Source organism: Haliotis cracherodii, unplaced genomic scaffold, assembly GCF_022045235.1.
Source record: "Haliotis cracherodii isolate W230 unplaced genomic scaffold, xgHalCrac1.p SCAF_10, whole genome shotgun sequence".
In the NCBI taxonomy this organism is placed as follows: domain Eukaryota; kingdom Metazoa; phylum Mollusca; class Gastropoda; order Lepetellida; family Haliotidae; genus Haliotis; species Haliotis cracherodii.
The window spans coordinates 34,771,245-34,797,496 of NW_027266265.1; the positions used below are offsets into that span (position 1 = coordinate 34,771,245).

Sequence of the window (26,252 nt, forward strand, 5' to 3'; positions counted from 1 at the left end):
TGTAGAATGTACGGCTTATTACGTGTATTATGTCGAGTTGGCCCAGATGATGAAGGTCGACCAGGGCTTAATATCCCATCGAATATAACACCCACGTGGCATAGACCATAAGGCTTTTTGTACTTGGATCCGGGAATCAGGTCTCACGCTTGTATTTGAAACAAGCTAATATTTGAAATATTATATTCATTTTAAATAACACCCAAGGCCTAAGTTTATTCCTTATATTCATTTTGGACAGTTATTCTCTTTCGATTTCAGAAATACATCTTAAAATGCATAATTCTTTTGAACTCTGATGTAACCATATATTTGGACAATGAATTACACGAACGGAGAAGGCGTTGTTTAGATGTATATGTTTTGTGCAGTCTGAACATGTAGATTAATACGCTTTTTTCCATACACTACTTGGAGAAGAAACTACTTGTACATATACTGCATGGACATGAGCATTATGGGTTTAAAATCAATTCCAATCAAGGTTCGGACCAATGTATGTATATTGGTATAATGATGTTCTTATATACAGCACATCACAGCTTCAGCCAAACACAAACCATCCTTTTTGAGAAACATATCACTTTGGTACAAAATGATGATCTTACATACAGTATATCACAGCTTCAGCCACACACAAACACCCGAGGTACAATAGTGCAATGGTGGCATTCTATATTTATCTATACATCCAAAATGTATTGGTTTTGTTCAAATGATATACATTTTATTTTATAATTTCATGAGATGAAGTTTTGGGATATAATAGATCTCTGGGCATATATATATTGAATCCACATCACCAAATCCTAGATCGTCCAGTATATATATATATATATATATATATATATATATATATATATATATATATATATATATATATATATATATATATATATATATATATATATAGTGTTAAAACTGTGTTCAATCTTACTCCACTTATTTAATTATTACTATATTGTGCCTGAGAGTTAGAACTTTACTGTGCTTTTGATATATATATATATATATATATATATATATATATATATATATATATATATATATATAATCCACATTTAACATCACCAAATCCACTGATCGTCCAGTATATATATATATATTGAATCCACATTAAACATCACCAAATCCATTGATCGTCCTGTATATATATATATATATATATTGAATCCACATTTAACATCACCAAATCCTAGATCGTCCAGTATCGATTTAAAATTAATAACCCGCTTATGTTTATTACCAGAATTTACAACATTTAGTTTCACAAACGATCAATCAGTCTGGCAATCAAAAATATTTCAGAGAAGGTTTCATAAATATATAACGTCGACACCAGAGACGTCAACACCTCAACGCTGCCTTACTAACCCAAGTCACAACAAAATGTATACACATTTGACTACCAGCTTAGTAACGAAATGTGTGTCACAATTCAAAATAGTTGTACGTGAGTACTGAGTGGTTGAATGCACTATCCAGGTTTAAGTGCAGTCAGGATTATTTCAGAAATGCTAGTTACGGATTTCTTACGAAGACAACAAACACAAGCATTAGGTTACATATTTTATTGATGATTTGTATTCAGCATATAATAATCTATAGTACAGGTTATGATTATGAGTATGATATGATGAGGTAACTGTTCATCACAGGTGGTACCCCAATCGACTCTACATGCACTTTCATCAAGTAAGTAATGTGTATGATTCATCGACGGAAGAGTGTATGAATAATCAATCAACATTTGTTGGATGACACAAATTTGACAAAAAGATGCGTTTGTGTGACGAGATGATACAGATAGCAATGAAAATGTTTGGCAAGGAAACGTTCCAGTTCACGCCATTTTCAGTCAATTTTTAACCAAGAGCTTCCGCAATCTGACACCACCTATCCAAACAGTGACACGGCATATCCAGAGAATGTGCTCCATTGTCCGTGAACATAATCCCCGTTGCCGTAGAACAAATTGATTGAAACCTCATCGCCTTGTTTCAAGTTCACGAGAATAGAGTTTGTTCCTGAACCTCTGTTGTTGAAGGAGCCCGAATACAACCGTCCCATTTCTGCCCCGTTGACCACAAACATTGTTTCAATGGTGGTGTTATAGCCACTGAGGATGGTGGCGCTGAAATGGTAGACACCGATGGCAGGTGATGTGAACTTGCCGGTGTAGGGGTCGTATGCACCAGCATTGTTGATGATGATGTCGTCGAAGATTACAGTGTCGACGTCCTTGAGATATGGTCTGTTGGTGCCAACGCGGGCCGAGAAAGAAATGTCCTGTGATTGTCCAAGAGCTGGTCGAACTGAAAATAGATGAAGGCATAGGACGTTACAGTGAAGCATGGCACCGAGAATATCCATAATGTAGTCTCGTTATAGTGATAACGTATGTAGCTTCACGGCAGTATAGCGAGCCTATAGAAGATCAGACAATATCAGAAAATGAACAAGTCAATATCAGAAAATCCATCAGACAATATCGGAAAATAGGTCAGACAATATCAGAGAATGGATTAGACAATTTCAGAAAATGGATCAGACAATATCAGAAAATGGATTCGACAATATCAGAAAATGGATGAGACAATATCAGAAAATGGATAAGACGATATCAGACAATGGATTAGACAATGTCAGAAAATGGAGACCATACTAGAAATATGAATTTTAATGTGATAAGTTTACGTTCATAGCAGAGATATTTTATGATTTTGAATTATTTTGTATCGCTTATATTTCAAACGGTGGCATAATAACGAGGTTAGTGTTAAATTAAGATTCGATGTCGTGAACTTTTTCTGGACGTCATTACTCAGATGCAATGGTGAGCAAGGTACAAATTTAGGATACTCGAGAATTTTATTTGTTAAAGAAGTTCCTGAACACTGAAATATCTCATAATAAACCAATCATGAACGCCGTAAACTTATATCGGTGGCAAGTACTAACGTCCGTTCCTCAACGCCCTCATTCCGTTCTGCATGTTGTATAACTCCGCCGACAGCTCGTCCATTCTGTGCTGAAAACTCTCAAGTCTTCCATGAGAAAGTCTAAGTTGTTTTTCGAGATGTGAAATTTCCTCCAAACACGAACACACTTCGGTTGTTCCCGCCGTCTGGAAGTTTGAATCCGGCTCCCGAGGGTTTGTTGTAGTGTCTCGGGAATTTTCGCCATTTGTCGGAAACACGGGCCACAGGGCGGTGGCTATCTGAGCCAAGCACATCCCGAACAGAAGGGCCGATGTTGTGATAGACATATTGCTTTGTGGACTTCTTCACCAAGCAACTTGATTCGTAAATGACTTGAACTCTCCAACACGTCCTTTATAAGCATACCGTTGTCCAGTCAGGATGCGAAATCTCACGTCTACAATAAACCGACTTAAAGGATTTGCGTTATCTACAACCTTTAATGTACATCTTTAAGTCTTTATCTTCTTTTTTTCATCTTATAGCTTATCTTCCTTATGGAGAATTTGGTCAACTTCCGAGTTCTCAATGAATGGTAGATTATATTAATTAAGGCACTATAGGCGATTTCTTTGTGAGGGAAACTTGACTAAGTCTGTGTACTACAAGATTAAGTGACAAAATAGATCCCTTCACAGCGAACTTTAACACGCTAGTCTAAAAACATGTTCGGTTTGCGCTACACGTATCTGTCACTTCTTACGTGGGTGAATAGACTTTCTATTATCTTGACGTCAGGGTCTGGTTTCATCTGCCACATGAAATAAATTGAATTGTTTACCACTAGGGAGTATGACAAAATTAGCCTGTACATAAGCACCATGTATATCTAAATGTATAACAAGTGTAACGAGTGCTTGTAAAACGTGTGAATAGCTGTTGAAATCCAGCAAAAAAATATATCTCACTTACTTATGTTATTGTAGCTGGGTCGTATTTAAACAACTTTGGGTTTATTAAATACTTAACAAATTATATTTTGGGACATGATGCATATTAAGGAGCTTCTTTTGGAGTGTGTGTTTACAACCTTCATTCAATTCATTAGCCATGTACATTTTTAACGCATAGGGTTTCAACATGTTTGTAGGGACCGTTATTACGTATTGTGTATGAAATGGTGGACCATTGGTTTGATCTCTTGATAATGATTTTTGTTTATATGACGGTCAGAATAGCAGACTGGATTTATCATTGCGTTCTCACAACTTGGACTGGATTAGTGTTAATTTAGTATAATAAAATGTACATAATTCACGATTTTATATTGAACAATAATTTCGAATCCATGCAGCTTGTAATATTTCGGTGCACATTTGCCAAATGGACTGTACGCCGGCTTGGCCAGGTAATTGATCATGAGAAGACAGTGTACCCGTTCGACTGGCTCAGTGTGTATTGCACTGATATGTAAATAATGCATATCATATTAAAACAGAACATTTTAACATTCCCCTAAAAATCGCCAAAACGTTTTAGAATCTGTGCAACTTTTCATGTATTTTCAATAGAGTGACTTAAAGGACTGTGCGCAAATACACACGATTGAACATATATGCGGAAAAGGCACGCACGCACACACACACACACACACACACACACACACACACAAACACACACACACACAAACACAAACACACAAACACACACACACAAACACACACACACAAACACACACACACACACGCTGAACATATGCGGAGTACATTTGTTTTGCTCATGATCATGGAAAGGCCGGACCCATACATCGTGACAGTCTTACACACGATTGATCACATAGGCAAAGACGTCACACAGACACAGTAGACACAAATGATGACAACAACTTTCTACAGAGACGTCGTCATTACAGTAACATTAAGAAGTTGTGTCTACTTTGTCATCCGTCAACTTCTAAGAAATGTCTATCAAACAATCCATGACTCAGCCATGCACTGATAAAAAGACGCAATACATACGTGTATATACATGCGAGAAGATACATGTACATGACAATACATGTATGGATGTAAAGTGGGTACACACACGCAATTGTGCATTCCACGTGAGCATGCTAACAATAACACACCGTATATGCATGTAAAAAGGGCACAAACACACGACTGTTCATGTATTCGTTTAAATTCAAATGTCCACGCCGGAGAATACTCAGTCACGGATACAAGCCGAACGAATTCCATGGGGAAAATTCAACATCGTGATGACATTATATAAATCGATCACTGAACATAAGTGATGACACCAGGTGATCGCTCAATTGTCCTATTATACCGGTAGCATCCGCCACTGACACACTTGTAAGGGTGCAAAGTGATTGAGAGAGTGAGTATTGTTTTACGCCGCGTTTAGCAATATTCAACCAATATCACGTCGGGGGACACCAGAAATAGGCTTCCCACATTGTACCCATTTCAGGAATCGAACCCTGGTCTTTGGCGTGACGAGCCGATGTTTTAACCACAAGGCTTCCCCACCGCCCCTAAGGTGCAAAGACGGTAAACATACCATACATGCCCCGATGCCAAGAAGGCACGCACGCGCGCATGTACAAACGGTACTCATAACTGAGGGTAACTGTATTAATGTGCCTCATGCTGAGAAAACCCACGGACATTACTTTAATTGGGTTCATTGTAAGCAACAATATACCAGTCAGTGTATATTAAACAAATAGGTCATCTTATCTCCCATGAAATGAAGATATGTTACTGACAGTAAATACATTTTATCATAGATACAGTGTGCGATTAAAGAACACCTCTACATGAGTAGTAAGGGAGGGCATACATCGACATTTAATTTTTATTTCATGGGCACAGTTTTACATGTAATGAATATCATCAGTTCTACCCGTGAAGAACCTGATATGGCATTGCTATGGAGAACCGGAAGCATTCCTCCTGATAATACAGTCAGACTTTTATCATCTGTGGGCCAAAGTTCCATGGAAATAAGTACATCAATTTTACCCATAAAGAACCTGATATGGTATTGGTATGAAGAACAGGGGCCTTCCTCCTGATAATACAGTCAGACTTTTATCATCTGTGGGCCAAAGTTCCATGGTAATAAGTACCATCTATTTTACCAATAAAGAACCTGATGTGGTATTGGTATGAAGAACAGGAGCCTTCCTCCTGATAATACAGTCAGACTTTTATCATCTGTGGCCCATAGGTCCACGGTATTAAGCACCATCAGTTCTACTCATGAAGAACCTGATATGGCATTGGTATGAAGAATTGATACCTCATATCCTCAAGGTATGACAACAATCAGCACAGAAGACATCCTGTTTGTAGGCATTAGCACCCACAAGTCGATTCCATTGACAGTGTCGGCGCAGTTTGTCAAAGATATATTCTCACACATCAGGATGGTCTGGGACGATAATACACGGACATTCCTCAGCAGCACAATAAATATCCTCCCAACTCCTGTACCCTGATACGAAGCGAAAAGCTGCACGTTGTTTCCGAGTCAACGAAAGTCCCGTTACACTGCACTGGTTAACCTCACCTCAATCGAACAGCATTCAATCTCTTTCAATTCATTTACAATGGCAGAATGAAACATATCGTCAAGGTAGATTCGTTGAATCGCAGATTCGTTGTAGCAGTATCCCTCGGGGTATGTGTGGCTTTATGCGTCCCACGTTAGGTTTATACCTCCCCATTCTCGTGGTATCAAACCTGAGGCGGGGCTCATAAACCTATTGTCGCATTATTAAAACGAGTGAGGGAAGGTACCATTGTACGCGACCAACCCACACAACAACACAAGACCTGAGTGAATAAACAGTCAGTTTATCAGACAGCCACTGAATATTTTATATAATCAGTCAACAACAGAATGCTTTCAATCAATTACTAGTATCACAGAATGTTTACAATCAGGTATAGAAGTACATGTACTGTATGCAAAGAGGTGTGGTTAGGTGAATTTGGGTTTCACGTTTTAAGATTATTGCACTCATTTAGCGGCGTGCGTGCAGTGGGAGTAGAGGGTGGGGGATGGTGGGGGTGGCTGGTTGTAAGGTCCGGACTGATGCTGATTTATAGTGCTAGCACACTGAGATACCATGCCGCAGTTTAACATGAATACCCCACTCAGACACAGTATACTGACTTCGAGCCGACCAGTCCTTGTTTTAGCCCCTTGCCTAGCTAGCGCCAGTCAACAAGTACCATCTTTTAACGTCTTTTGATATGATTCGGCCGGGGATTCAATCCCGATCTTCCACTAGACCACGAAGCGGGCAATATATGCGAAGATACATCCTACATTAGTCACGATACATATTCCACGGTACACAACGTCATACAACAGTTTACATGTGATTGAATATAATATATCCGACACACTCTATAGAATACATTGCCCGAGTGGGCATTCACACAAGATACATTCTAGTACAGAGACAATACACATTCCGAGGTAAACAAGGTAACAATGTTAACAGAATTTACATAATCTATTCACAGCATGATTACAATGGAAATATCTAAAATATACTCAAAAGTAGGTCATTAACAATTACCAAATAAACATGCAGGTATTGCCAAGAGTAATAGCAGGGAGAATATCTATATAGTGTCCCTGCTAATAGCATATAGTTCAGATTTAACACAGTACAAGATAGTAACGTTTCTTATCTAAGCGAATAAACAGTCGGTTTATTAGACAGCCACAGAAAGATTTGCGGCTTGGTGTTGATTTAAGCAGGTAGGCTATAGTCTATCGTCTCGCCTGCTTTAAGTGTTTAAGAGGTCGTCTTCTGCCGTAGAGTTTTGGCTGACCTGTCCTTCCTTGGGACAGTAGGGTACACATGTGAGTTGGGTACACATATCTATTGTGATTTTTAGTAATGATAAACAATTCTGTTTTTGTATTAACAAGATTTCTATTTTCGAATTGATATGATTTTTTTTATTTTTAGAAATTGATAAAATTTCTTTTGCTGTTCTGTTTTGCTGTACGTTCAAGAAGATCACTTTTTTCCGATATATAGTTAGTTTGGGCTTCTCTATTGCATCTCTTGGCTTTAGGCGATCTACGGAATAATATTCCATTATTTCACAATTTCAAAGTCTTAATATGTGGTATGTAACGTGATAAAACTTTGTCCATTTTCCCCATGTTAATAGTATGTACGAGCTTACTGAATTATCTTTACTACAATCGGTACAATACGTACGTTAACAGAAGAAGGTAGGCATACTCATAACGCGAGATTAACACCAAAGGATAATAAATTGAGTACACGCAAAACGGAATTAGTGAAGGGATGGGTTATCTAAGCTTTGTATTGATGAGCAAGTTTCATAGTCACAATTGGGTTATTTACATTGACCAGACATCTGTGTATTTGGAGGTAGATCTAGAATTAGCACGTTTACAAACGTATTACCCCCTCAGCAGGAAGGAATGTGTTAAAATAAGTTGACAACCGATCTAGAGGGGTATAAAATGTGATGTACCCTGTGTGTGAGCCTATGTAACCCGGGCCGTCAGGGGTACACAGGCTCACACACAGGGTAAATCACACTATATGTCCTGAGGGATTGTTTGACAACGAGTTTGATTCAGAATGTGACAGACGACGCAAACGAACCGAGTTACTTCCTTTTACCCAATGCATTCGGATAAACATCGGTTGTTCAGCTCAACGATTCGTATGCGAGATAAGCAAGTTACCTAAGGTGTGTTCCGGATGTTTTCCCTGCGGGGTAAATAAGCGGGTTACATGGAAACTATTTGCCCACTCTTAACCAATCAGAAGCTAGTATTTTAATGTAAGATTTAATAAATAGCATTGTTATTGAAGAGCCTCAAGTCTTGAAACAGTTGAAACTTCTGTTACTAATTTGTCCTATCGCAAATGAACACGTACATGTTGATCACGTGACCAGCTTTGTTCTCAAGTCCCAACAAGGAAGTGAGACGCCCTCTGCTGTGTGTGTCAAGGTAATTGCTACAGTGCTACACACTTGCTACAGTGTTGCTCTGCATATATGTAAAACTCTAATGGTAGATTTGTACATCAAAACCGTTAACTATATGATTACAACATTAAGCGAATAATGTTGATATAATAATGGAGTGGTTATTCTTTCATATTCGAATAGATTTTAATAACGAAAGTAGCCTTACAGATTTCGAAAGCGAAAGTGATGGTTTGGGTTTAGATTAGAAATTAGTTGCCCCAAAATATCCACAGAAATAAATATACAAAGAATGCAATAAATACAATTAGATGTTGATTTTATCCATCACAAAAACTCAATTGAACAGGACAGGGGTAATCTCTGTCGTGTAGGCACTCGTGAAGAGCAACCTCCTCGTGGTGAGTGCTGGGTAGCGCTAATAGCTCTTCCCCCGTGTGGAACCGGGGCAGAATATTTCCACAGCACCCCATTGCTGGTCGTAAGAGGCGACCAAAGTGGGCAGCCCGTTTGCCGTGGGTTGCGTCCCTGTGTCGGCGGAGGACGGGAGTCTGGTAGTTGAGGGCACTGGTTCCTGGAACTGTGTTCCTTTGCCCAACACACTACTTCGACCCTTACTTCGCCTAGACGGGTGGTAAGATGGGCCCGGTCTTATCAATCGGCTGGTCATGCCAGGCCCTGTGCGTAATATTGTATATACACACATGTGTTGTATTTTGATGTATATTTTGGCCTTGGCCATGCATAAATTGTGTGAATTAACTATTTTGGATTATATAAATTGCCTAGAGTCTTACGCCAGAAGGCGGTGGCTCATGGGCCAATCTGGTGATGTTGACCTCCGAATAATATATGTCTCCAACTTCTGTCATTGGCGGAACCAGTCTGGCATTGAGTTGGTAGATAAATGTAGCTATTCGCGTCATATTTGCTGGAGTATAGAACCCCTGTATCCCTGGTGTTTGCATCTTGGATATCCGTTGCAATGTGACACCGTCCTTGTTGACGCTCCATGGCGGGTGGGGAGCGGGAGTTCTGAACTACTTTCTGTCATCATGTCTCTCCCACAACTTGGTTCCAATAGAAATGAAAAAAAGAGAAGACTAGAAATTGACAATTCAACGGACAGTGTGTCTCAAAACATAGATTCGTGGTCTAGATTTCTGGTTATTGAGGCCCAGGATCAACTGCCCCTTAAACTCAACCCTTTTGCGATTTCAAAAGCCGTTTCTGGGATTTGTGGCGAGGTTAAGAATGTCACGCGTCTCCGTGGTGGTTCCCTCTTGGTGGAATGTTTGCGGAGGCAGCAATCTCTTAATCTTTTGTCCATTCATGTATTTGCAAATGTTGAGGTTGTTGTGTCCGCACACAGGACATTGAACTCTTGCAGAGGTATAGTTCGCGATAGAGCTCGTTGCCTGGCGGATATGTCAGAAGATGAAATCACTGCAGAGTTGGAGGATCAGGCTGTCACGGCTGTTAAACGCTTTACCGTGAGGAAAGAGAGTGGCATTCAAAATACAAATACATATATGCTGACTTTTGCACGCTCATCTATTCCCCAATCTATTAAAGCAGGTTATAACAACATCGGAGTGGAGGTGTATGTCCCCAATCCACTCCGATGTTTCACTTGTCAACACTTTGGACATGGTTCAAAATCATGTCGTAACTCAGTGGTTTGTTCTCGCTGTGGTGGCGATCATGATGGAACCAGTTGTACAAATGCCGCCAAATGTGCTAACTGTGGCAATGACCATGTCGCCTCATCCAAGTCCTGTCCTGTGTGGCAGACAGAATCTAAAATAATCAAAATTAAATGTGAACAAAACATTTCCTACAATGATGCAAAACAACTTGTAAAAAAACAGTCAACATCTCCCTCAACTTTGCATTATTCTGCAGCTGTTTCCTGTACTGTCGCTACTTCCTCTATTCATTGTCAGACTGATTTGTCTTGGATTATATCTGATCATCCAGTTCCAACCAAATCAGTTACTCCTCCAAAGTCAGTTGAACATCTGCCTAGTTACTCAATCACTTACTCTACAGCAGAAACTCAGACCAGTAATCAGAATGTGGGTCAATCTGACCCAGCTGTTCCAGCACCAGCCGTTGACATTATACACTCTTCAAAAAAAGGAAAGAAAAAACTGAACAGAAAAGCTGCCAGGGTACCCTCTCCACCAGAGGTACCAGTTCACAACTCCTTTGAACTTCTGGACATGGAGGTAACTCCGTCTTTGGAGACCAGCAGGAGTTCCTCTCCCTCACGTTCACGTGGGAGATCACCAATTGAGCCACCATGACTCAATCATCATATTTAATTCAATGGAACTGTAGAGGACTTAGGAATAATTATAATGATTTACAACTCTTAATCCAGGATTTTAAACCATCTGCATTATGTTTACAAGAAACATATTATAAAGACACTGACAAATTTGATATTAGAGGTTATACCTCATACAATTTCTTTTCACCTCCAGGTGCTAAAGCCACTGGAGGTTCTTCAATTTTAATGAAAAACGACGTCATCCATAGCCCCGTTCAACTTACTACTCCGCTTCAAGCTGTTGCAGTCCGTGTAACTTTGCACATAGTTTTTACTTTGTGCTCGTTATATATTCCACCATCTACTTCTCTCCGACAGTCTGAACTTCAAGCTCTCTATGATCAACTCCCCAAGCCCTGTGTTATAATGGGTGATCTCAATGGACACAATCCACTTTGGGGTAGTGTTCAGACAAATAATAAGGGGAAGCTTTTGGAAGACTTCATTTCAAACAATGACTTATGTATTTTTAATGATGGTTCAAACACATATCTCCATCCCGGTACAGGTACTTACTCTGCACTGGATTTATCAGTTACAGGTTCTGCTTTATTAAACGAATTTGAATGGTCTGTCCATGAAGACCTATGTGGCAGTGATCATTTTCCAACCATTTTAAAACCTGTCTTACCTTCAGATGTTCCTCCTTCAACAAGATGGAACTTCAATAAGGCCAACTGGCCTTTGTTTGAAATGCTTGCATCCACTAAATTAAAACCTGATCTGTTTCTTGAAGCTACTGATCCTGTGCAATTATTTTCTGATGAATTAAACAAATTAGCAGATGAATGTATTCCTAAGTCCTCTACAAATCCACATATCCGTAAACCATGGTTCAATAATGACTGCAAACAAGCTAGGAAGGCACGGAAAAAGGCTGAACACTATTTCCGTCGCCATCCCATGGTCCATAATTTAAATAAATATAAAATCTTAAATGCTAAAGCCAGGCGTACGTTTAAACAAAATAAACGGCAATCTTGGCAACATTATGTTTCCAAGATAAACTCGCGAACGCCCATGTCCAAGGTATGGAACATGATACAAAAAATTAAAGGTAAGGGTTCTAAATGTAGCGTCCACCATCTTAAGAATGGGGATGAACTACTAACTAATAAATCGGATATTGCAAATAAACTAGGTGAAACGTTAGCTAAACATTCTTCTTCCTCAAATTATGTCCCTCAATTCCAAAAATTTCAAAAACAGCAGGAACAGAAAACTATACATTTTAAATCGGATAATGGGGAAGATTATAATGAAATATTTTCGATCCATGAACTTCATACCGCTCTTGGACAAGCTCATGATACTGCTACAGGAGCTGATAATGTACACTATCAACTCCTAAAGCACTTACCAGAACCGTGTTTAGAAACCCTTTTGTTGATTTTTGATGATATATGGACAACAGGTAAGTTTCCTTCTTCCTGGCGTGATGCCATAGTAATACCCATACCGAAACCTGGACGGGATCACAGTGATCCCTCAAATTATAGACCCATTTCATTGACCAGTTGCGTTTGCAAAACCATGGAACGCATGGTCAACAATAGATTAACATGGTACTTGGAATCAAATAATTTACTTACAAATATCCAGTGTGGCTTTCGAAAGAATCGCAGTACCGTTGACCATTTAGTACGGTTAGAATCATTTGTGAAAAATGCAATCATTAATAACCAGCATGCGGTGTCTATCTTTTTCGATTTAGAGAAAGCGTATGACACAACGTGGAAACACGGGATTTTAAAGGATTTACATGATTTTGGATTGAGAGGCCGTTTGCCTGAATTTATATCCAAGTTTTTAACTGGCAGACAATTTCAGATCCGCGTGGGTTCTACCCTGTCTGATCATTATCATCAGGATCAGGGTGTCCCACAAGGCAGTATTTTGTCTGTCACTTTATTTAGTATAAAAATAAATAGTCTTTCAAAGGTTTTAAGTGATTCAGTAGATGGATCACTTTTCGTGGATGATTTTAATGTTTCTTGTCGAGGTAAAAATATGCATACAATAGAGAGGCAGTTACAAATCTGTCTCAATAAAATTCATAAATGGTCACTCGAAAACGGGTTTAAATTTTCGAAATCAAAAACTAATTGTATACATTTCTGCAGAAAATATAAGCCGCATAAGGACCCTGACCTACATTTAGATGGCACCCCTATCAAAATTGTTAAACAGGCCAAGTTCTTGGGCCTTATTTTTGATAGTCATTTAACTTTCCTTCCGCATATTAATTACCTTAAAGCTAAATGCCTGAAGGCACTCGAATTGTTGAAAGTAGTTTCTCATTCTAAGTGGGGAGGGGATCAAACAACTCTCTTACACTTGTACAGGTCATTGATCCGTTCCAAACTCGATTATGGCTCCATCGTCTACGGTGGAGCCTGCAAAAGTAACTTAAAAAAACTGGATACTGTCCATCATCAGGGCCTAAGGCTTTGCCTTGGAGCCTTTCGGACGTCTCCAATTCACAGTCTGTATGTAGAAGCAGATGAACCTTCTCTTAAACATCGCCGTCTGAAATTATCGTTACAATATGTTACTAAATTATATTCAAATCAGTCAAATCCAGCTTTTAATTGCGTCTTTAATCCTCTTTTCCAAGATATTTATAATAAAAAATCGTCTGTTGTTCCACCACTTGGAATCAGAATCCAGTCTGACATGTCTGCCGCAAATATTAAACTGCAAGATATAGCTCCTTTTCAACTGTTTACATCACCTCCTTGGCAAATGGTAAGGCCAGAGGTAGACCTGTCCTTAACAAAATTAAAGAAATCCGATACTAACCAATTAATTTATCAACAAGAATACAATCAATTAAGAACCACTTACGACACTTATAAATCTATATTTACAGATGGATCCAAGGATGGTGGCACAGTTGCTAGTGCCACCGTCATTGGATCCAGAACATTATCTTCACGATTACCTGATTGCAGTTCCATATTCACAGCAGAGGCAAACGCCATTTTTACAGCACTAAAATATATCAGTCATCAATCTAAACATACACAATTCATTATTTTCTCTGATTCACTTTCATGCCTTCAGGCAATTAAAAATATGTCATCTAAACATCCACTTTTAATCCAAATTCTCGAATTATTTAATGATCTTGCTACTGGCCAATATGACATCGTCTTTTGTTGGTTACCAAGCCATGTTGGCATCACTGGTAACACAATGGCCGATGCTGCTGCTAAAGCAGCACTCACCAAATCTGTGACACCACTTCTCATACCCTACACTGATTATAAACCTGCAATTAGATCTTACATTCGTGATCTGATGCAAAAGAAGTGGGACACCCAAGTAGGTATCAATAAATTACATGAAATTAAACCAACTATCGGTTACACCTACTTGGGCTGTCAGTCCAGATTTGAGGAGGTCATAATGCGACGATGTCGTATTGGCCACAGTAGATATACAAATGAGTATATATTAAAAGGTGAGGATCCTCCGTTTTGTGTCCCTTGTGATGAGAGAATCACGGTCAAGCATGTCCTGCTTGACTGTATTGATTTTTCCATCACAAGGGATAAATATTTCCAGGTCAAAACTATAAAGGATCTTTTTAATACTATAAGTCCTCATTTAGTTCTTGGTTTTTTAAAAGAAATTGAACTGTATCATAAATTCTGTTAATCTGTTTTGTGTATAATAACTTTTTAAAACTTAGTAGAATGAATTTATATCTGAGATTGTTAGTGGCAGTATCCTTGAAGGGGGTTAAAGTACTGTAAAATTATTGTCCCCCTGAGAGGGTATCGTAAGTCCCTGTCATTCACAGAATATTTCCATTTACTACGCTTTTAAACGTAGAATTTCTGTCATTTTAATTGTGGCTAAAATTATGTACAATCACCAACGACTGAAGGGATGATGTAACTCCTGCTAGGGTCCATGCAGGTAGCAAAGGTACTGTAAGTCCGCATGGTCCCTAGTATGGTGATCTACCTTCAGTTGCTGGAGATCTATAGCCTGTTTTTAAAATGTAATGTATATGTATAGTGCTATTGATTTTATTATTACATACTAGTTTTAAATTAAATTGCTGTGATACGTCTAGTTGTTTTACTGTCCCTCGTTGGCAGGTTTTTACATACGTTTCATTATATGTATTATATTTAACTTTTGATAGTCACGATATGGCTGAAATATTGCCGATGTGACTTAAAATTTTAACTCACTCACTCACTCTGTCGTGTAACAGGCGGTCATCGAGAAGATGGACGGAGTTATGTCCCTTCTTAAACTGATAGACTACCATCAATTTGTACAATTTGCAAAACAATTTTGTCTCATCTCTGATTCTGTTGTGATAACATGAATTTTAATCAAATATCAAGGGCGGATCCAGCACATTTAAACTCGATGGATCTCTCAGATAATTTTACTGCATACAACATACTACATTAACTTTTCAAAAGGGGTGAGTCCTGACCACTCCCCCCCCCCCCCTCCAACCCCCAATCTCCCCCCCCCACTCCCCCCCCCCCCCCCCACCCCCCCCCCCCCCCCCCCCCCACCCCCCTTCTGGATCCGCCTATGAATATGCATGCATACACGAATTTCATGAACTTTATGCAGACAGGTAATAAGTAATGAGTATACATTAGTAATAATTACCCCTTCTATGTTTATGCTCTCGTTTTGATACTTATTGGCATGCAATCATTAGATATATACTGATCTGTTAAAAGCTAACGAATGCCGTGCAAATTAAAGGCTTTAAATTTTGTCAATGTTGGTGTGCAACATAGTATCAATGCATATTTTCTATCAGATGGCGACTGCTAAAAAGCTGGAAGACAATTACCTGAGCTGTGTCATCTGTACAGAAGTGTTCACAGACCCTGCCACACTTCAGTGCAGTCACACATTCTGTAAGTCGTGTCTGCTGAAATACACCAAAACACAGCCTAAAGCAATTCAAGCCAAGTCTATTACATGTCCCTCCTGCAGACAACTGACGAAGGTGACCAACCCTGCTAGACCAGTAGAGGAGTGGGTCAGTCAGCTGAAACCAAACCACATTATACAGAGTCTGATGGACGATTTTGGACAAAGTTCTACAAGTGAGTATTCACCTGGTTTATGACGACGATTCAACATATTCTTATGTTTTAGTTCTTACATTTATTTAAAATGATTGAGATTCCTGAACACAAATGGTACTCATTATTTATCATAAACAATGATTTTACTGTTTAATTTCATACCTTCAGAAGTGGACTCGTGCAGTGTTTGCAAACACGACGGGAAGACAACCCCTGCCACATCCTGGTGCTCTGTCTGCAATGACGCCTTCTGTGGCGAATGCCTCAAGCTACACAACAAAATGCCAAATCTACGAGACCATGAAGTAGTTGATTTACTAACACATGCGAGGCGAAAATCAGCACCTCACCCAATGTGTAAATTACACAAAGACAAACGAATTGAACTGTTTTGTAAAGATTGCAAAGTAGCTATATGTACTCTCTGTTGTAGCATAAAACACAGGAAATGTGATGATGTTGATACAATTGAACACATGAACCCCCTTGTTAAAGAAGAACTTTTGCGAAAAACTAGACGATTAAAGAGAAATGTGAAATCTACAGCTGAGGTGATGTCAATTGCACAATCCCAGATTGAGGAGTTGACCCGAAATGCGGAAAACGTGAAAACACAAATCAGAGAGACACACAGGGCTGCTGCAGAAGTGCTGATGAAGAAGGAAAAGGAACTGATGGACCAGGTCGACCGATCAACTGACAGAAACATACAAGAACTGAAAGCATTCATCAAATCTCAGGAGATTGACCAACAGATGTACCAGCAGGAAGCAGAGTTCGTGGAGAAAGCTGTGACGACAGAGTCTGTGGCAGACATGTACGACGTCTACGAGTCGGCAGCTGAATCTAACACAGACACAGATGCTGTCAGTAGACCAATCTCCGAAAGGGTTATTTTCACACATGACATGGACAAAGTGAGAGCATCTGTGGAGGATATACAGCTCGGCCATATTGACATAGTGAAGGGTGTAAGTGACAGGACGTCTTCACCTCGTCTGTGTCACACAGTTGACTGTCACATAGAGAATGTGATTAATGTTGTTGGAGATGTCACAGTGTTGACAGTTGCTTGTGAAAAGGTCATTGTTATAACACATTCTGGTGGTAATAATATTAAGGCAGTTTATGGTTTAAAATCAAAACCACGCCAAAATGTCTAACTCTATCAGGTAAACCATATCTATTAGCTAAGATGAGTGACAGCCAGGTTGCAGTTAGTGTCCCTGAAAAGGAGATGATAGCTGTGATTGGCTTCAACCCTGACCCTGTACTGCTGTCAACCATGACAACGAAGCACAAACACTTCGCCCTAGCATGCCTGAATCAGTCACAACTACTGGCGAGTAACTGCGAAGTCAAACACTCTATGGATATTCTGGATATGTCAGGCAATGTACTGAAGTCTATCAACACGGGTATTATACCTATTGCAGATTTCATCCATGTAACCAGACAGAACAATGTGTTAGTTAGTGATGGAGGAGTGGCCTCCCTTGTGTGTGTGACCCGTGAAGGAGAAGCTGTTTTCACCTACACGCCCACAGGGGACAGGGCTCTGGGGAGTCCTCAGGGTATCGCAACAACCAACACAGGAGACATCCTGCTTGCAGACTGGGGCTCCCACTAGCTGATCCAGCTGACAGAGTCGGGGCAGTTTGTCAGAGATGTTCTCACAGATCAGGATGGCCTGCAATATCCTTCTGGTATCTGTCTGGACAGCGACTGCTTGCTGTATGTCACCTGTCACAATAATGTGAAAGTGTTCAAATTCACCAAATAGGATTATGTCAATAATCACCACAATTAAAGCCTGAATAGACTCGAATGACATGGTTACAATGTTGGTCCACTCAATGGACCTGTGAATGAAGATAAAGCAAGAACGCATACAGTGACAGGGTCCCAGGATTCACAGTCTGCAAAACATGAAAGAAGCACGTGCTGAAGGCAGTCTTGTTGTGCCTGGTGGACAAAGCCGACAGCTCTTGTTTCTAGAAATATAGTCATTCTGTTTCTAACCTGAACCTGATCAAGCATCACAACAGGACAATAACTATTACCCTCTGTTTTTGAGTCTTGACCTACAACTTTGGAGCATATATAGTTTGTTGCTGTCATTTCAAATTATTTATCACTGTAACGTGAATGTATTATATACAAGACAAAGCTAAAATTTGGAATTATTATTTTGGTAAAACTGCGGCCTGGTATCTCAATGGGCTTGCCTTATTAAACTGGCTTAAGGCCGGACTAGTACAAGCAGCCACAGCCAAAAACTGGAGGTTGTGAAGGAAAATCTGTATTAATCTTAATATCAAGCCCATTTATATACTGTTTGATTATCTTCTATGTTATGATGGGTAGAAATCTACCAGATTTAGGATGAATATTTACTTTTAAAAAGATTAACACTCCGTCTTGTATTTCTTTTTGTTGATTCGCTTTGAGCATGTTGTTCAATTTTGGCAATATAGTCCTGAAAGGTTTTTTGAAACGGTCCAGTTTCAAGCTAGTTTCTGGAATATTAATTTTTATATAAAAACTTCCAGTATATTAAAATTGTATTTACTCAAATTTACACTTAAAATTGCTTTCAATCTAATCCTCACCTTCGTCAAATTCACTTTTTTTTCACTCACTCAACCCTCGGCACAGGCGTTTTGTTCATTCACAGGCAGATCTACAAGATTATAATGACTTATAATTATATTTTTCGCGTAATTTATTTATTCATTATTGGTTAGAAAATGATCAAAAAATTAAGTTTGCCTCATCATTAGCGTTCATCAATTCCACTAAACTTTCTTCCGGTTCCTTGTCAGAATCAAAAGCAGAGTCTTCTTGTTCAAGTTGAGTTCAGTTGAAAACTGCCATATGTATCGTCTTCAGGCTGAGACATGTTTTGTCGATATGACCTGGCGAGGATCGTGAGACGACAGGCGGTGGTTTGACGGTTGAATAAAAAAAATAAATCCAAAATTAAGTTTTTTTGTCTTTATGTTTGAACATGTTCACCCAATTTTTTAAAAAAATATGGAACTTTTACGAGTCGCTTGAAAACCTCGAACGGCATTCCGCGAGGGAATTTTCGACATCAAGCTATTTATAGACATAAGCAAAAACCAAGATCAAGATAACAATTAGTTCGAAAATGACTCAGAACAACGTGTCAGTGACAGAGGAGTAGCCTCCCAGGGAAAGAGAACATTTTTTCACAACTCACCGAGACGTGATCGACATCAGAAAATATTATGATACCTTTGAAGGAATTAGTTTTGTATTATCGATCTAAAACAACAGGAAACATTAATAAATGGACTAAAGCTAATTCTATTCTACTTATCATAAAGTCTTCATTGCTAACTGATTAGATAATTACATAAATAGGCAAACACGAGGAACAATGTCAAACAAGATATAATCGTTTTCAGATATTGTCTAAAGGCGAATGCTGTTTGATATGCTGTACATGATGTACAAGCTGTTTTCACATTGCGGAATTTGATAGCGTCAGTCAGATAGTAAGATTGTGTTTACGGATTTAAAGACATGAGTTGCATCGTCAGTAATTGTGTCAGCCAATTTCAGTGTATACCGCTCATTTAAGGAAGAAATACTTTCCAAATTGACCCCTGCTTTCGTAACAGTAACGTTTACACTTTTAATAATTTGGATATATTCTGCACAAAAGAGATTCATAACATTACTTGAGAAGCACATTACACTCTGGAACAAATGTTGCGTACAACAACCATATGCCAGTTCGAGTAACGTTAACAGATCGATGTTTATGCATGATATGTAAAGGTTGTTTGTATTTACTATACGCTGAGTCTCAATAAAACTTTAATGTAGGGCGGCGGCGTCTGCTACACCCCACACAGCTCTGATGTTGGACATTCCATCGGATGTAAAATGCAAAGTGGATCACTGAAAATCAGTGACTACAGGTGTTCGCTAAAACCGTGAGACGTTGCTCATATTATCAATTGGGGCGATCGGTTAGCCTAGTGTTTAAAGAATTCGCTCGTCACGCCGAAGACCCAGGCACGATTCCCGAAATGGGTACAATGTGCGAAGCCCATTTCTGATGTCCCCCGGCCTGGATATTGCTGGAATATTGCTAAAAGCGGCATAAAACCATATTCACTCACCCACTCACTCATATTATCAATTACTGCAATGTCTGATCAAGATTCGTTTTTTATTTCATGTTGCTGCAATATTGTTGAGCGAGGCATTAAACAGAAACATATTAACTGGATTAAGTGCCATGAGAAAAGTTTAAATATTTGATGTCACCTTGGGACACATAAATTACTGCAGATACACACACGTAGTGTTTCTGGCTTCTTGGACATGTCATGTTCACTTCAACGATAAACTGTAAACTGTTGATATTTTGGGGGTGAAGGACTGACTTTACCCAACGTTCAGCAGTATCCGCTTGATGTGTCAGGACGGGTAAAGCAGGTCAAAGAAGTTTACCATTTTGGTGGAACCCACATCCATACATTTGATGTCGACAGACGCTCATACTCTGGAATCTGGGATTCGACCCAAAGGCCAGCGAATGCTGATCAAGGGGCCCATATCTGCTCATCGAATCACGTCGTCTCATGTCACAGGGTTATCACGTACCCTTGGGAGTCAAAGATATGATCGTTGTTTTGGTGGTTCTGTTATTATAATAGTTGGTGGACCATGGTTCAAGTGTGATAAATCGGGATATCTATTTCATGGTTGAAATGAGTGAGTGAGTATGGTTTTACGCCGCTTTTAACAATATTCCAGCAATATCACGGCGGGGGACACGAGAAATGGGCTTCACACATTGTACCCATGTCGGGAATCGAACCCGGGTCTTCGGCGTGACGAGCGAACGCTTAAACCACCAGGCTACCCGACCGCCCCCATGGTAAATGAGCGTGAAATAATTGTGAAATATCGAAAAGTAGTGACACATTCAAACATCAAATTCCAAAACTCTGAAATCAGGAAAACAAGAAGAAAACAATAGGAATTTTAGTTGCTCTCTATGGTAAGTCGATTCATGGAGTTCAATCATAGTCAATTGAATAGTAGTGATGGGAAACAGCAAACAAATCACATTAACGGCTGCTTTGAATAGTTTTTCAGTTCTATCACAGCGTGTTAGCTTAAAGTGGAAGAGAATCATAGACGTTTACCACTTTGTTGGCACGGTATGGTGTTGACAAATGAGTGACGAGTGAGCATAGTGTTACTTCTAAATAACCACTGAGTGTGTTGTATTTCAGTTCCATGACGATGTATCAGTGAGTGGAAAGTCTTAAACCGTTAACACTTTGTTGGAACATACAGGTACGGGTGTGGGTCTCAAAGACATAATATACTAGGCTCATGAATAGGGTTTATCTTTGAATAGAACTCACGATCATTGGATCCAGGGTCCCCTAAGGAACGCAACTCTACACGAAATGCGGTCACTTATACGAATTGACCATCCATGCCCCTTATTTGCAACCTATGATACATATACAACTACATATCAGTGTTGCATCTTTACCATCACGTCTGTTGTTCCACAGGACACTTACATAATACAGCAGTGTATGTTCTTGTAAAAGCATAAATTCAAAATAAATAAATGGCATGGGCTAATGACAGAGTGTGTAAATAAAATACAAATAACATAGAATGCCTTCTTTAAGTGACATGTAAGAATTGGTTTATAGAACTATTTCCCTTGTTCAAGGATGCTTGGTGAGAATTTGTAAAGCTGGATTCTCCAAAACTGTAGAAACAGGAATCAATGTATGTCACAATCTTACATCCTCTTTCTGAATGTTAGTAAAAAATACACGCTTTCAACATATTTACCCGTATTTAAATAATGATGACTCCCCGAATAGCATCCGACAGCGGCAATGTCGACCAAGCCCATTTTATGAAAAGGGGACATGTGTAAATTTGTCTTTCCCGCATATGCTCACAATATTCACGTCGATTATCTGTATATCCCTCCCACTTTTGGGATGCGACCGTTGCCTTTGTGTTTATCTACGTTGCCCAGCTACATCTGTGGGGAACAACTAATTAGACACTTCCCTCTCAAATTTTACGTCGTCTTCAAGTTGCGAGCGCTTATTTGAATCTCCAGAAATTACGACATGATAGGACAATCTTTAGTCGTGAAAGAAACCACGCTTCGTTCTTCGTTGTTCTTTGCGATTAATTCTTTGCGTAGCTATCTGATATATCGTGTTTGCCTGTTTAGTTAAAGTAACACATTCTTATGTAAATATATTTCTATATGAAATTAAAATACCAAGATATTTAAAGTACTTCAATCTGTTCACCATCGATAAACGGTTTTTCGTGTTGTGATAGATATCCTTAATTTTTAAATACCATAACGTTATTTTTATTAATATTCACTTTTAATTCTTTCTTTATAATAGAATCAGCAAGTAATTGCAACATGTAACATCAATATCACAATCAATGAAGATACCATGAGTGTCATCACTCTTAATAACATTTCATCTATGTACATATAAAACAGTTACGGTCAAATCATACATCCTTGTGAAACACAACATCAGGTTTTTCTTTATTGATTCCCATCGTCGACAGATGAATATTCATTTAATCACCCCTCTTACTCCAAACAAACATAATGCAGTACATATTGATCGAGTGCCTACCCGCAGCAGCATACACGTGATCAGCTTTATTGTGAAGTCACAACAAGGATGTTACGCCATGTGCAGTGTGTCTCCAGTTCATGACCTATAAAGGTAATGGTCTGTGTATTAGTAACTATCTACTTGCATATTAACATCAAACCCGTTAAAACATATGAAGACAGCAGTAAGCGAATTAGAATAATGTTGATATTCTAAAGGAGCGGCTAGTCTCTCAAATTGAAACAGATTTTGATAGCGAAAGCAGCTTTACAGGTTTTGATAGTGAAAGTAGCCTTCAGGCATATGGTTTGGCACCAGACATTTCGTTACCTAATAATATCCACAGAAACCAATACACAAAGAATGCAGTGTATACAGGGTAGATGTTGGTTTTGATTATGACACAAATTTCAGCCATCGAGAGTACTGATGGTGTTAAATCCCTTCACCCTGACACACTTCAGTGCAATCACACATTCTGTAAGACCTGTCTGCTGAAATACACCAAAACACAGCCTGGAGCAATACAAGACAAGACCATCCCATGTCCCTCCTGTATACAACTGACGAAGGTGACCAACCCTGACTGTCCTGTAGGGGAGTGGGTCAGTCAGCTGAATCCAAGTCACGTCATACGAAGTCTGATGGACTCAAGTGAGTAGGCATATCTTTTATGGCATTAACACATTCATATGTTTTAGAGCTTAGAGTTACTGAAAATTATATAGTTTCGTTAATTATTAATCAACATAAAATGCTTTAACTCTTAAACAAAATCAAGTCTTCAGAAATGGACACATGCAGTGTTTGCAGACACAACGGGAAGATGACCCCTGCAACATCCTGGTGTTCTGTCTGTAATGACGCCTTCTGTGGCGAATGTATCCAGCTACGCATCAAAATGTCACATCTACGAGACCATGAAATAGTTGATTTACTTACACGAAAATCAATGTGTAAATTGCATTATGACAAATGAATTGAACTTTTTTGTAACGGTTGCAAAGTAGCTATATGTGCTGACTGTTGTAGCATAAAACACAGGAAATGTTGTAATGTTCCTACAGTGGAACAAACGAACCCCTTTGTAAAAGAGAAACTATTGCCAAAAAACTAGACGATTAAAGGAAAATGTAGAATCTACAGCTGAGGTGATGTCAATGGCACAATCCCAGATTGAGGTGTTGACCCGAAATACGGAAAACGTGAAAACACAAATCAGAGACACACACAGGGCTGCTACAGAAGTGCTGATGAAGAAGGAAAAGGAACTGATGGACCAGGTCGACCGATCAACTGACAGAAACATACAAGAACTGAAAGCATTCATCAAATCACAGGAGATTGACCAACAGATGTACCAGCAGGACGCAGAGTTTGTGGAGAAAGCCGTGACGACAGAGTCTGTGGTAGACTTGTACGACGTCTACGAGTTGGCAGCAGCTGAATCTAAAACAGACACAGACACAGATGCTGTCAATACACCAACCTCCGAGATGGTTGTTTTTACGCCCAACATGGACAAAGTGAGAGCATATGTGGAGGATGTACAGCTAGGCAATATTGAAATAGCAAAGGATGTCAGTGACAGGACCTCTTCACCTCGTCTGTATCACACAGTGCACTGTCAGGCAGATATTAACAACGTCACAGTGCTGTCCATTGCTTCTGAAAAGGTCAATGTCGTGACAGATTCAGGTTATTGTTTAAAGTCAAAGCTCCGACACAAATGTCTAACTTTATCGGGACCTCCTTTTCTATTAGCTAAGGTACGTGAAAGCCAGGTTGTTGTTACCGTCCGAAACAAGAAAATGATAGCTATGGTCAGCTTCAACCCTGATCCTGTACTGCTGTCAACCATGACAACGAAGCACAAACACTTGGCCCTAGCATGCCTGAATCAGTAACAACTACTAGCGAGTAATTGCGAAGTCGAACACTCGGTGGATACACTGGATAGGTCAGGCAATGTACTGAAGTCTATCAACACGGGTATCGTACCAATGGCACTTGATCACACAAAACATGTGTTAGTTAGTGCCGCGGGAGTTGCCTCCCTTGTATGTGTGACCCGTGTTGGAGAAGATATTTTCACCTACACTCCCACAGGAGACAGAGCTCTGAAATGCCCTCAAGGTATCGCAACAACCAACACAGGAGACATCCTGCTTGTAGACAACGGGTCCAACAAAGTGATTCAGCTGATTGGGTCGGGGCAGTTTGTGAGAGACGTTCTCACAGATCGGGGTGGCCTGCGATATCCTCGTGGTATCTGTCTGGACAGCGACAGCTTGCTGTATGTCGCCTGTTTCAAAGATTTGAAAGTGTTCAAATTCACCTAATAGGATAATGTCAATAATCACTACAATTAAAGCCTGAATAGAATTGAATGGCATGGATAACAATGTTGGTCCACTCAATGGACCTGGGAATGAAGTTGAAGCAAGGAAGCCCACAGGGACAGGGTCACAGGATACACAGTCTGCAAAACATGAAAGAAGCACATGCTTAAGGCAGTCGTGTTGTGCCTAGGGAAAAACTGACAATTGTTCTTTCTAAAAGTAATTTTGTTTTTTCCTTCAAGCCGAGCATGTACCAGATCAGAATAATATCTCATTCCCTCTCTATTTGAGTCAGATACTGAGCATATACAGTTTGTTTCAACATTGGAGCATACCTATATATGTATCTGGTTTTCTGGCTTTGTAAATAGTACCCTTACGTGAATGTGTTTCATATCAAACACAAAGGTAAAATGTTGAATTTTATGTTCTAGAAGTGTCGTTTATATAATCTCATAATTCACGCCTGCCCGGATAACGGAACGTCGGTGGTCCATTCCTCGGTGTCAGTATGCTGTGTCTGAGAGGTGTATCCATGTGAAATCTTCAGCATGGTATCTGAGTTGGGCAGCAATTCAAAGACAATATTACTCTCACATTAATGTTTTCACCACTATTGTGCCTGTTACACCCAAAAGAGTTTATGTCCCCAGATGATCGAGAGTGAGTACTCTCTTGTATTAATGTTTAATATTTCAATGTGAAATTGTTTTAAAACAATTACTATTTCTACAGTTAAAAGAGGTGCTCTTGTATTATCGTATTAATCTGAGTGAGGTGGTTAATGTTGCAATTGGTATGCTTTGATTTAAGGAGATTACTGTTATTGAATAATTTGTTTAATAATTTACTTATCCCAAGTGCAAGGGAGACAAATATTTATTACATCTTCGTTAC

The 26,252-nt window shown here is 39.3% G+C and overlaps 1 protein-coding gene and 2 pseudogenes across 1 annotated transcript; 2 read left to right on the plus strand and 1 right to left on the minus strand.

Annotated features, from left to right (window-relative positions):
• Positions 1-1,896: 1,896 nt before the first annotated feature.
• LOC139449767 (complement C1q-like protein 4) lies at positions 1,897-3,268 on the minus strand. The gene is made up of 2 exons (XM_071231300.1): positions 2,962-3,268; positions 1,897-2,315 (listed from the first exon to the last, which is right to left on the minus strand). The coding sequence occupies exons 1-2, from the start codon at positions 3,266-3,268 to the stop codon at positions 1,897-1,899; spliced, it is 726 nt and encodes a 241-aa protein (XP_071087401.1).
• A 5,643-nt stretch (positions 3,269-8,911) lies between these two features.
• Positions 8,912-19,266, plus strand: LOC139454336 (tripartite motif-containing protein 2-like; annotated as a pseudogene).
• A 4,145-nt stretch (positions 19,267-23,411) lies between these two features.
• On the plus strand, positions 23,412-25,355 carry LOC139453743 (tripartite motif-containing protein 3-like; annotated as a pseudogene).
• The last annotated feature ends 897 nt before the right edge of the window (positions 25,356-26,252 follow it).